This window comes from Clinocottus analis, unplaced genomic scaffold, assembly GCF_023055335.1.
Source record: "Clinocottus analis isolate CAN_PGR_092001 unplaced genomic scaffold, fCliAna1.0.p SCAF_3, whole genome shotgun sequence".
NCBI classification, from domain to species: domain Eukaryota; kingdom Metazoa; phylum Chordata; class Actinopteri; order Perciformes; family Cottidae; genus Clinocottus; species Clinocottus analis.
Window position 1 is genome coordinate 23,957,978 of NW_027176042.1, and position 11,035 is coordinate 23,969,012.

Genomic DNA, 11,035 nt, shown 5'->3' on the forward strand with positions numbered 1-11,035 from the left:
TCAGATTTAACCTTCAAAAGATGGCTGCAGCGTCGTTCATAAAGCCCCGCCCCTTTAATGCAAACTAAAGAAATGTAATGAAAAATTGTTTTTTTTCTCAAAAAGACAGTTTTTTTGCAAAAAGTTGCAGTTTCTCTTTAAACAAATGTTTATTGTTTTCACTTCTTTCATCCTTGACAAATGCAGATCAGCTGCTTCCCTTTGTACCTTTCACAATAAAAGCCCGAGACATAAACAGTGCATTCACTGCATAACACTGTATATTTAGTAAAAAGGAAACTGAAGCATTAAACAGCTGACCTCAGACGGACGTTGTTCGGGGTCAACAGGGTCGCAGCAGTTGGTCCTCCATCCGTCTGTAGTCTTTTATATTGAAATGTGTGCAGTGTGTGTTCATTAAGGAGCTTTGTTTGGCTGCCATATGGGCGACCAACATAGACACACACACACACACACAGACACACACACACACACACACACACACACACAGACACCAGCTAGCTTCCTGTAATTACATCAGCGCGCTTCGCTCTGGTGTTCATCAACGACACCATCAGCGAGAAAATCACACCTCGACTTCAGTTTTATGAGCAAAACAAAAAGTTTTTTTTCGTTTCTTTTCTTCTTCCTACAATCGAGTCTGAACGTCTGAACCGGCAGGAAAGTTTGTTTTTTTAATCATTTCACTTCAGACTGACTGCAGCTGACCGCGACACACGACTGCCATTAACACAACCGCAAAAACACCCTGACGCACACACACACACACACACACACACACACACTCATCACACTGGCCTTGTGAGGTCCAGATGTTCTCAAGAATTTCTGCAGAAGATTTTGGATCTCTGATAATGTTTGGTTGAGGTTACAGTGTGTGCGTGTGTGTGTGTGTGTGTGTGTGTGTGTGTGTGTGTGTGTGTGTGTGTGTGCGTGTGTGTGTGTTGGATTAAAAGGGAGGTTTCCATCATGATAATGTGATGCCAGTGCTGTTGTGTAACTTTCACTAAAACACATTTACAGTTTGAGATTATCTTCTTCTGCACGTTGAACTGAAGCCAGAATAAAATACACAACCTCCATCTTCTCTTTCTTTCTTTCTTTCTTTCTTTTGTACAAAAACTGTATTTAAAAGATAGATATTGTTGTTTTTGCTGTTGGTTGTTGGAGTTCGTGCGTCGAGTTGGAACAAGCGAGAAAAACTGAAGCGAGAGCTTCATGTGATCTGGATCTGTGGTTCCAAACCGTCTGGATGAGGCGTCTTCAAGCAACGGCTCGTCTGTGTGTGTGTGTGTGTGGGATGAATATGCTGTTAGCATCTCCTGTCTCCTGTGTTAGCTTTCTGTTAGCATCTCCTGTGTTAGCTTTCTGTTAGCATCTCCTGTGTGAGCTTTCTGTTAGCATCTCCCGTGTGAGCTTTCTGTTAGCATCTCCTGTGTTAGCTTTCTGTTAGCATCTCCTGTGTGAGCTTTCTGTTAGCATCTCCCGTGTGAGCTTTCTGTTAGCATCTCCTGTGTTAGCTTTCTGTTAGCATCTCCTGTGTGAGCTTTCTGTTAGCATCTCCTGTGTGAGCTTTCTGTTAGCATCTCTTGTGTTAGCTTTCTGTTACCACCTCTTGTGTTAGCTTTCTGATACCTTCTCTTGTTAGCTTTCTGTTAGCATCTCCTGTGTGAGCTTTCTGTTAGCATCTCTTGTGTTAGCTTTCTGTTAGCATCTCTTGTGCTAGCTTTCTGTTACCTTCTCTTCTGTTAACTTTATTTTAGTATCTCTCGTGTTAACTTTGTTAGCATCTCTTGTGTTAGCTTTCTGTTACCTTCTCTTGTTTGAGCTTTCTGTTAGCATCTCTTGTGTTAGCTTTCAGTTAGCATCTCTTGTGTTAGCTTTCAGTTAGCTTCTCTTCTGTTAACTTTATTTTAGTATCTCTCGTGTTAACTTTGTTAGCATCTCTTGTGCTAGCTTTCTATTACCATTTCTTTTGTTAGCTTGCAACTATAGTAACATTTACAGTGTTACGGGTCTTTACTTAAAGAAAAAGGCTAAAAAAATGCTTTGATGCACAGTCATGTGGTTCTTTTATGCAGTTAAAACCTAAAACCTAACATGAGAGGAAGGTTAAGTAACCGGACGTTCATGAGTCTCACCTGCGCAGAGCGAACCTCCTCAGACCTCCACTTCAGCCTCGTTAGCCTTCAGGCCTGAGCGCTGCTCCTCTGAATGAACCTCAAACCCTCAACGTCAAATTAAATGTCACCCTTTAACTCCAGAGGCCGAACCCGTTTATAACCAAACACCCTGGAAATAAACACGGGAAGCTCTAACCCCAACGTTGAAACCTTAAATCATCACCAAAGACCCATGAACCCGACACTCAGAGTCCAGAAAATAGACCTGAACCATAGATTGAACCAACGCAACACACAACATATAGAAACTCTTCCTATTATTATTATATATTTATTTATTTCCTCAACTCCCATATCGCACAGCTTCACGTTAATCGATGAAGGTTATCTCATAATTGTGTTGTAGGTTATTCCCCTGACACCTGCATAGTGTTTCCAGCCTCTTTATGAATTTATGGAGCAATTAAATTACTTTAACTCGAGCTTTTTAAATCTAATAAGAAAACGTTACGATGGCCTGAAGCACTCTGCTCGGTTCATATGACATCCCATTGTGTTCAGTTATTCTGTCATGTAGATACATTATATATATATATATATATATATATATATATATATATATATATATATATATATATATATATATTTCAGTCAATGTCGTTTCTTTACTGTTTTTTATTGCTCATTATAATCCTTGTTTTGATCTTGTTTCTTTGTTTTATGTCTGTTTGCACTTTACCTTCTGAGGGTTATTTCATCTCATATTATCTCTTATCTCACAATATCTCATGTTATACTATCTTATAGCATCTTAATTCATATAATCTTATCTCATATCTCATCTCATTGTAAGTTAAAGAGACTCGTTGCTTTTTTCTCCGTCCTCCTGCGTTCTGTAGATTTAAAAGTGATTTTATTTGAAGCGTGCGTCTCCTCTGTGAGGCGCCACACGGACTCCTCTCACATCCAGTTGTTGGAGTTTCTTCGCGGTGTCTTCATGTGGAGGATCTATGCAGCGTCTCCACGGCGAGTCAGTGAGTCTGATGAGGTCTTCCTGCCTCTGTGAGGACGTTACATGTTTAACTCAATACAGAGACACACACACACACACACACAGATAATCACATCTACAGTATCACACACACCTGAATTAAAGGACTTACGATGTGCGTGTGGGAGTGTGTGTGTGTGTGTGTGTGTGTGTGTGTGTGTGTGTGTGTGAGTGTAAAAGAGAAAGAGAGTGTGTGACAGTTTGAAGTAAGAACGAGGATAGTTTGAACATGGTCGCCATCTTGTGGCCGACAGATGTAACTGCAAAGAATATACGTAACAGTTACGTACACATTATACACACATTATACACACTTAAGGAAGTATGTATATATACATACTTACATGGAAGTATGTATGTATATATACTTACATGGAAGTATGTATATATACTATACATATATATGTATGTGTATATATGTAAGTATGTATACATACATACTTACACAGAAGTATGTATGTATGTATACATACTTAGAGTATCTTTATCTCATTCCATGTAAGTATGTATGTATACTTACATACTACATACATGTATACTACATACGTGTGTGTGTGTATATATATGTATATATATAAATAAATACAAGTATATATACATACACACGTGTGTATGTTTGTACACATACAAACGTATATGTATGTATAGATACATATATATACTTACATATATATATTACACATATACATCATCTTATATTATCTCATAAGTTGAGTTTTGTGCTTTGTATAAGGAGACAGACAGACAGACCCAGTAGAGGAGGAATGCTGTTGTGGTCGCTTTACGTTTATAACGGTGAAATGTTTACTGCACATCGGTGAGATTGAATATAAATAATAAAACCACAGTAGAGACGTAAAGTAGAGACGAGGCCGACGCGTGAAGCTGTGTTCAACATTTATTTTGTCATTTTAAAAACGGTTTGAGGACAATCAAAATATAAATACGTCTCTCGCACGCACGCACGCACGCACACGCACGCACACGCACACACACACACACACACACGCACACACACACACACACACACACACACACGACCCCTGCCACTGATTTAGACGTTAAAGGAGCAACAACCGGCCGTCATCAACTTCTCTGTGATCAATCTCCATCAACCAGATTTCAGAAGCTTTTTTTAAAACAATATTTCATACTTATGATCATCAAAGTGTCTCTTTTCTCGTCAGTCTCGGTCACGCGAGCTCCACGTTTCTGGCCGTTCCTGCCGTTACATTTCGTCTGTCAACGGAGGAAATCTACAAAACGAGATCAACGGGACAAAATCCTCCAGCAGGCAGGAAGTGATGCATTTCATATTGTAGTTTTTGTAGTTTTTGTAGTTTTTGTGAGTGACGGACAGAAACAGAAGATCTGCAGCGTCACAGTCTGATTCAGTCACTGCTGATTTGTGGATTTCTTAGACGACTTTATTTAAAAATGTGTACATCCTGTCATTTCACCGCCCCGAAACTCTGACTTTTTAAGAATTTGTTGGCTTTAAATTTGCATAATTTACACAATAGTTTGTACTAATTAATCAAAAACGTAACGAAGAAACTTGCAAAAAAAAAAAGTCAACTTTCATCTGTCTCCAGACGGGACGCGAGCAGCGTTCTCCCGCCTGAAAGTCCTGCGTTCATTTCTCCGGTTGTTATTTATTTCACCTCGTGACCTTGAATAAAACAAACGCTCGTCTCTCGCCGACCGAGTGCAAACAAACGCCGCCGTCCCAACGTGTCGCGGCTCATTGGGGCTTTTTTTCTTCTTTTTTTCTTCATTATTTTGGGACGCCGGTCGGACCAAAACGAGGCGGCGTCACTCGGGGCTCTGGAAACACTCTCCAACACCCCGATAATACGAGTCGCTTTGAGCGTTTGGGTAAATGGCGGGCGAGCGTGCGGCGGTGGTCTGTGAATGAAATGTTGAAATGTAATCTGTGCTCCCCGTTTTTATTTTCAATGCGGCGGAAAAAAAACAACCACCAGCGCGGGCTTTAAAAAACACCCCCAAAAAAATGCTTTGAAGCAACAACATCGCCCCGTTTCTGTCCGTCTGACACTGAGAATAAACCCGTCAGCATCTGGGCCTCATATGCTGACTCGGGAATAAAAAAGTGAGAATCAAAACCGACGGCTTCTTGTGGTGCGGAGCTTCCTGCCGCCGCCCCGTCATTACGCCACCGAGTAACACTTTTCTGAACCATCGTCGCCTGAAGCCACATTCCAGACTCCCGCAGACCAAATGAGAAGAAATATAATATAATATAGAGAAACACGAGTTTCAAGTCCAGCAGGGCAAACCTGTCCTGCCACGTCAGAAAGAAGCAAAGAATACAAGCCCCTCCTCCCCCAGTATCAAAAATAATAATAATAATAATACCGTAAAAGTTATAAGCTGCTACTACCTTGCTAGCTGCCCGCTGTAGCCAGCTAGTGCTGCTGCTAGCTCCATGCTGTTGCTAGATAGCGCTGCTGTTAGTTCCCATTTGATTCCCGCTGTAGGTAGCCAATGCTGCTGCTAGGTCTTTGCTAGCTTCCCGCTGTAGCCAGCTAGCGCTGCTGCTAGCTCTCCGCTTGCTTTCCGGCTAGTGCTTCCGCTAGCTCTCCGCTTGCTCTTTGGTTAGCGCTGCTGCTAGCTCCCTTTAGCTCTCCGCCAACCACCAAAAGGAGCAAGACCAGCCCCGGCTCGACGGCCGAGTCTGAGCCAGCTGGAGGCTAGCAGCAGCGGCAGCGCTAGCTTGTTTGCTACAGCGGGGACGACCACCAATAAAAGGTAGTAGCGACGTATAACCCCGACTTTTTTTCACGGATGATAATCTCGTCTGAAGTCTGAGACTCAGTGCTGCGCTCGGCGTGCTGCGGATCACGCAGTGTTTCTCTGAGGCAGTGTGGGTGTGTCTGTACAATATTTACACTCCGTAATACAAAACAACAAAACAGAAAATCAAAGTAAAAGTCTCAAAAGAGAGAAGCTGGACTTCAAAGCATCCAGTGTCCATTACAGGATTAAGCTCTGCAGGTGATGCGGGCGAGAGGGCCGGGCTGAGAAGCTGCTGTGACTCTTGTGGTCTCGAATCTCATATTTATAGTTGAACCCAGCGAGCTGCAGCCGAAGCCCCGCCCCCATTCTTAAACATATAAACTGAGACACGTGCTGCACATTTGGGCTGCGGCTCGGTTAATTTGGCCTCGACCGAACAGACCGGCTCCGTTCGAACGTTCACGGGGTCAGAACCTCTGATCATTCGCTCTCTTTACGGGGAACGCCGCAACGTGTCGGGTTCCAAAATGTTACGACGGATGAAACAAAAGAAAAGAAAAGAAAAGCAGATGCTGCGGTAGAGCGGCATTAGCCGGCTGCCAACACACACACACACACACACACACACACACACACACACACACACACACACACACACACACACACACACACACACACACACACACACACTTTTCTTTCTTGCAATTCAAAACAGATGCGGCTTCGAGCTCAGTTGGAACAAAATTGGCACAAAACCTTAAAAAAAAAGAAGAAAAAAAAAGAAAAATATCACGTCAGCGTCACCCAAACCAACGAGAAATAAGCGGCGTTATTAAATAAAATTGGGGCTGAAGGAAAGACGTTTTCACCAGATATTATCAGCTTTGTGGTTTTCAAGAAGAGGAAGTCAATCTGACTTTAATCTCTTAACTGAAGTTAAGTCGGATTATCAGGAAAGACGAAGGAGAGTCCGGCGACATGACCTCACAGCCGCCGCGGCGTCGACGAGATGTCGTGTTGTTATTTACACAAGTTGGTTTTGTTTAAATAGAAACGTCTTTTAATCGAATCTATTTTTGCTTTGTCAACAAATCCCATGAAAAGACAACAACGTGTTTGTTGCTTCTTGGGATTCGTCGACAAAAAGAAGAAGAACACATGAATGAACGTATCCATGGAAGCTTTTGAGAGTTCAAACTTCTTCTTCATCAAAATGGTCACATGACTTTGGGTGACGTAGTCCATTTTTTAAAAAGCCTCCTCTGGATCCTCTGACGGACATTCAGTGCGGCGGTCGGAGCCTGAAGTGAACAGGAAGTGGGAGGGAAGTGAACAGGAAGTGGGAGGGAAGTGAACAGGAAGTGGGAGGGAAGGAGCCCCCCCTCCTTCTAGACAAAAGCTTCTGGAGGCGGACGAGGCTTCTTCCTCTCTGCTCGAGTTCATTCACAAGAAAAGAAAGAGTTGATTCTCAACCCGTCGGCATCAAAATTAAAATAGCGGTGAACAAAAAAATAAAAGTCTTCCTCTTGAAAACTTTTTTCAAAACTGAGGGATGAATGAAAAAAACATGGCTGATTTAAATCCTCTCTCTCTGCATGTCTCCCTCCGTCTGTCCCTCTGCTTTCCGTCTCTCGGTCTGTTGTGCTCCGTGCGGGCCGGCGGGGGTCAAGGTCAGAGGTCAGAGGTCGAGGTGCCGTTAGGACGCTTTGCCCAGCTCTATCTTCTTCTGGATGACCCGAGCCGAGTGGTAGATGAGCGAGTCGATCAGACCGGCGACTGCAGGAGCCGAGAGGAAGAAGAGTCAGATTCAAAGTCATCTTCATCACGTCAGTGATCATGTGACACGGCGACTCACCTGTGAACACGCCTCCAATAATGGCACAAACCCCCGTCAGGAAGTGAGTGAACGATCTGAGCAGAGAGAGGATTCATTTAGAGACGACAGTTTATCTTTTTATGGACTTGAGACGGATTTAAACCGACTTAAATCAACTTTGCGTTCATGAATAAACATCCCATAATCCCCAAATAAATTAATGGTGACATCGTTCGGAGACATGAATAAAGTAAGAATGATGTCATAATGTCTTTTTTTTCCACTTCAAAGTAAATACATGTAGAATATTTCCACTTATTTTCCACACATTTTTTTTAATCTAATATTTTTATCTATCTATTATTAATTTAGAGGCTGCTTTGTTCCAAAATTTTGACTAAATCCACGTGAATCTGACACTGAAGTACTAAAACAACCTGTCTGGTATCATTTAAAATGCATTCAAACATGTTCTATAACTACATTGAATTGTTTTTATTTATATGATTGACATATTTCTATTTTGTAATCTTATATTATCATTATAGCACTACCATTATAGCAATATTTTGTACGTTTTAAACAAATCTCGACAATCAAGAGGCAAGTTCCCCCCAATTCCTAGACAACGATGAGCTAACGGAGCTAACGGTAGTTAGCTCTTCGTTAGCTCCTCCTCCCCTGGAGGTTTTGCTTCTCCCACCTGTGCTTCTCTGTGAACTTCACCATCATGGGCGACAGCTCGTACAGCACGAACACGCCCGGCAGGCCCTGATCCCCGATCAGCCCGTTGGCCACCTTCTCGTGTCTGGTGACCGAGAACTGGTTCGTTTTCACCACCTGAGGAAAAACACAGTGACGGGAAGATTTAAGAGACGACTAAGAGATGTTAATGATGATGATGATGAAGCTCTGATGGAACTATTAAATGTCCAAACCAGCGTCGTGAGGATCGACGTGAAGGAGGAGCTGGAAAAACTCACCTCTCCGTCGGTTTTCACGTAGATGGTGGGAACGATTTTCACAAAATACTGATACATCATGGATGCTGTGGGGGATGAGAGAGAGAGAGAAAGAGAGAGAGAGAGAGAGAGAGAGAGAGATTAAGTTAGACTGGTGGCTGCTGTCAAAGATAAAAGACCAAATATCAATCCAGAACGTAAAAGGATTATTTGGAATAATAACAATTGCAGTAACATATAAATATATATTAAAAATATCGGGATAAAAATACATGCAACAAGTCTGTACTTTAAAATAAATTATTTACCACATTATGTATTATTTGTATGGTTTGAGATAGATACTTTATTAACCCTGCAAAGTAAACTTGTAACAAAATGTAACAAAGAAACTTCTTTTGTTACATTTGTTGCTTTTATAAAGCAGCAATATTAAATATTCAAATTATATATATATAAAAATAAATATATATATTTATTTATTTATTAAAAATGTATATAAAAATGTATATATTTAAGTAAGTATTTTAACTTTTACTTAACACTTTGAATTCAGGACTTTTAGTGACTTTAAACTATTCTCCAGCAGTAACAAAGTGAACCACGTGAGGGCGCTGTTTTATTTCCACGTCTCTTCTCTCCTGCGCCGCCTCCATCTTTTTCTCCCTCTTCCTTCTTTCTCCCCTTCCTTCATCCGGTTATGGCGGTGTGCTAGTGAGACATTTAAACGCAGCGGAGCTCTGAACTTCAGGACATTAGGAACCAGAAACTAAATTTATTAAACAAAACACTAAAAGCAAACGCAGTTCAAGGTAAGGTCCGGGGGCATTTCCCAGCATGCACTGGTCACGAGAAACACGCCGCTTTTAATCCATTGAGGCCGCAACGTGACGTCACGCCGCGTTAGCTTTACTAGTTAGCGTGCTAAGCTAGCGCAACAAACTATCCTGGTCGCTTAACGACTGGATTGCCCACATAATTATGAACTATCGTGCGATATTATTAAAGGTACCGCTTGAAGAACACATTAAAACACACAATCGGGTTATTTTAATAATTCACGTTTAACGACGCAGCTGTGCTATCGTTTAGCCTAGCTAGCTCGCCCGGCTAACGCAATTACACCGACTATCTTAGCGTCTCTGGTTTAGTGAATCACCAACTAGCAGCTTGACTACCGCGTGTATTTAGTTAAGGAGACGTTAGTGGGAGTTATTGGATCGCCAGCTTGGTAAACGGCGCTCTGGTCAAGTAGTTTAATAACGGAGCTCGATACAAAGGTCAAATGTCCGACTGTTTGTCCGTCCCCTGAAGCAACATTACGTCACTGCGTCTGTTCAGCGCTGCACCGATAATTGTCGTTGCTTCTGCGCCATATGTTTTACAGCAATAAGCACATTGTTGTTCACGTGACTGGAGACCGGATGTAGTCTTGCTCAACATTTCCAGTTTGGCAAAATTCAGGGACTATTTTTTTTGAGATTCCTGATGCAGATCAACATCGTGCGTCACTTCCGCTTTTCCCCCCTCCCTGTTCCAGATGCCCGTGGCTGTTGGTTCGTATGGAGGACAGACGCAGCCCAGCTGCTTCGACCGGGTCAAGATGGGCTTCATGATGGGCTTCGCCGTGGGGATGGCCGCCGGCGCCATGTTCGGCACCTTCTCCTGTCTCAGGTGAGTCCAAGATGTGTCTTCATGGTGGACGTGAGGTGTTTGTCTATGACGACCGGCTGTTACGGTCCAGTACTCTGCAAGTGGCACGACGGGGTCCAGTTCTTGCGTTCCCAGTGTTGACCTTTTTCATAACAGACGTCATTTAAACCCAATTTTTTGCAGGCAAACGTGGAACCAGGACGACGTGAACACAAACGCGTCGCTTAACTAAACTAAAAAAAAACGTCTCTTCCGCCTTCAGGGTCGGCATGCGCGGCCGGGAGCTGATGGGCGGAGTCGGGAAGACCATGATGCAGAGCGGCGGGACGTTCGGCACCTTCATGTCCATCGGCATGGGCATCCGCTGCTGAGGAGGGCCACGCCTTGCTCCGCCCACTCACGCGGATAATGGGACTTTTCCAGTAACTTCCACCATCAGCGCTGCTGCGGCTGCGCTCTGGACGCCGTCACACTCTCCACCGATCGTCTCGTTTTTTTGTCAATAAATGTTGTCCAGATTCGTCAAAAAAAAAAAAAAGGATTTGTGAAGCATTTGTGAAGTAGCTAACAGCGGACAAAAGTTCTGTGTAGTTTGTGTACTTGTACATCAGTACGCTGGTGTCTCGGACAAGAAAAACCTCAAGTTTAATGTAAATGTAGGAAACTGGTT

At 42.8% G+C, this 11,035-nt stretch overlaps 2 protein-coding genes across 2 annotated transcripts in view; one reads left to right on the forward strand and one right to left on the reverse strand.

The window, feature by feature from the left end:
* Window positions 1–4,059: 4,059 nt before the first annotated feature.
* ergic3 (ERGIC and golgi 3) overlaps window positions 4,060–11,035 on the reverse strand; it is a 14,736-nt gene continuing 7,760 nt past the window's right edge. The window contains exons 10-13 of the mRNA XM_068594789.1: window positions 8,734–8,798; window positions 8,454–8,590; window positions 7,790–7,845; window positions 4,060–7,710 (exon numbers count right to left, since the gene is read on the reverse strand). Of these exons, the coding sequence (XP_068450890.1) occupies window positions 7,631–7,710; window positions 7,790–7,845; window positions 8,454–8,590; window positions 8,734–8,798 (338 nt within the window). The 3' untranslated portion in view covers window positions 4,060–7,630. The remainder of the gene's footprint in view (window positions 7,711–7,789; window positions 7,846–8,453; window positions 8,591–8,733; window positions 8,799–11,035) is intronic.
* Window positions 9,364–10,910, forward strand: romo1 (reactive oxygen species modulator 1). Its single transcript, XM_068594595.1, has 3 exons — window positions 9,364–9,524; window positions 10,253–10,386; window positions 10,628–10,910. The coding sequence occupies exons 2-3, from the start codon at window positions 10,253–10,255 to the stop codon at window positions 10,734–10,736; spliced, it is 243 nt and encodes an 80-aa protein (XP_068450696.1). The 5' UTR covers window positions 9,364–9,524; the 3' UTR covers window positions 10,737–10,910.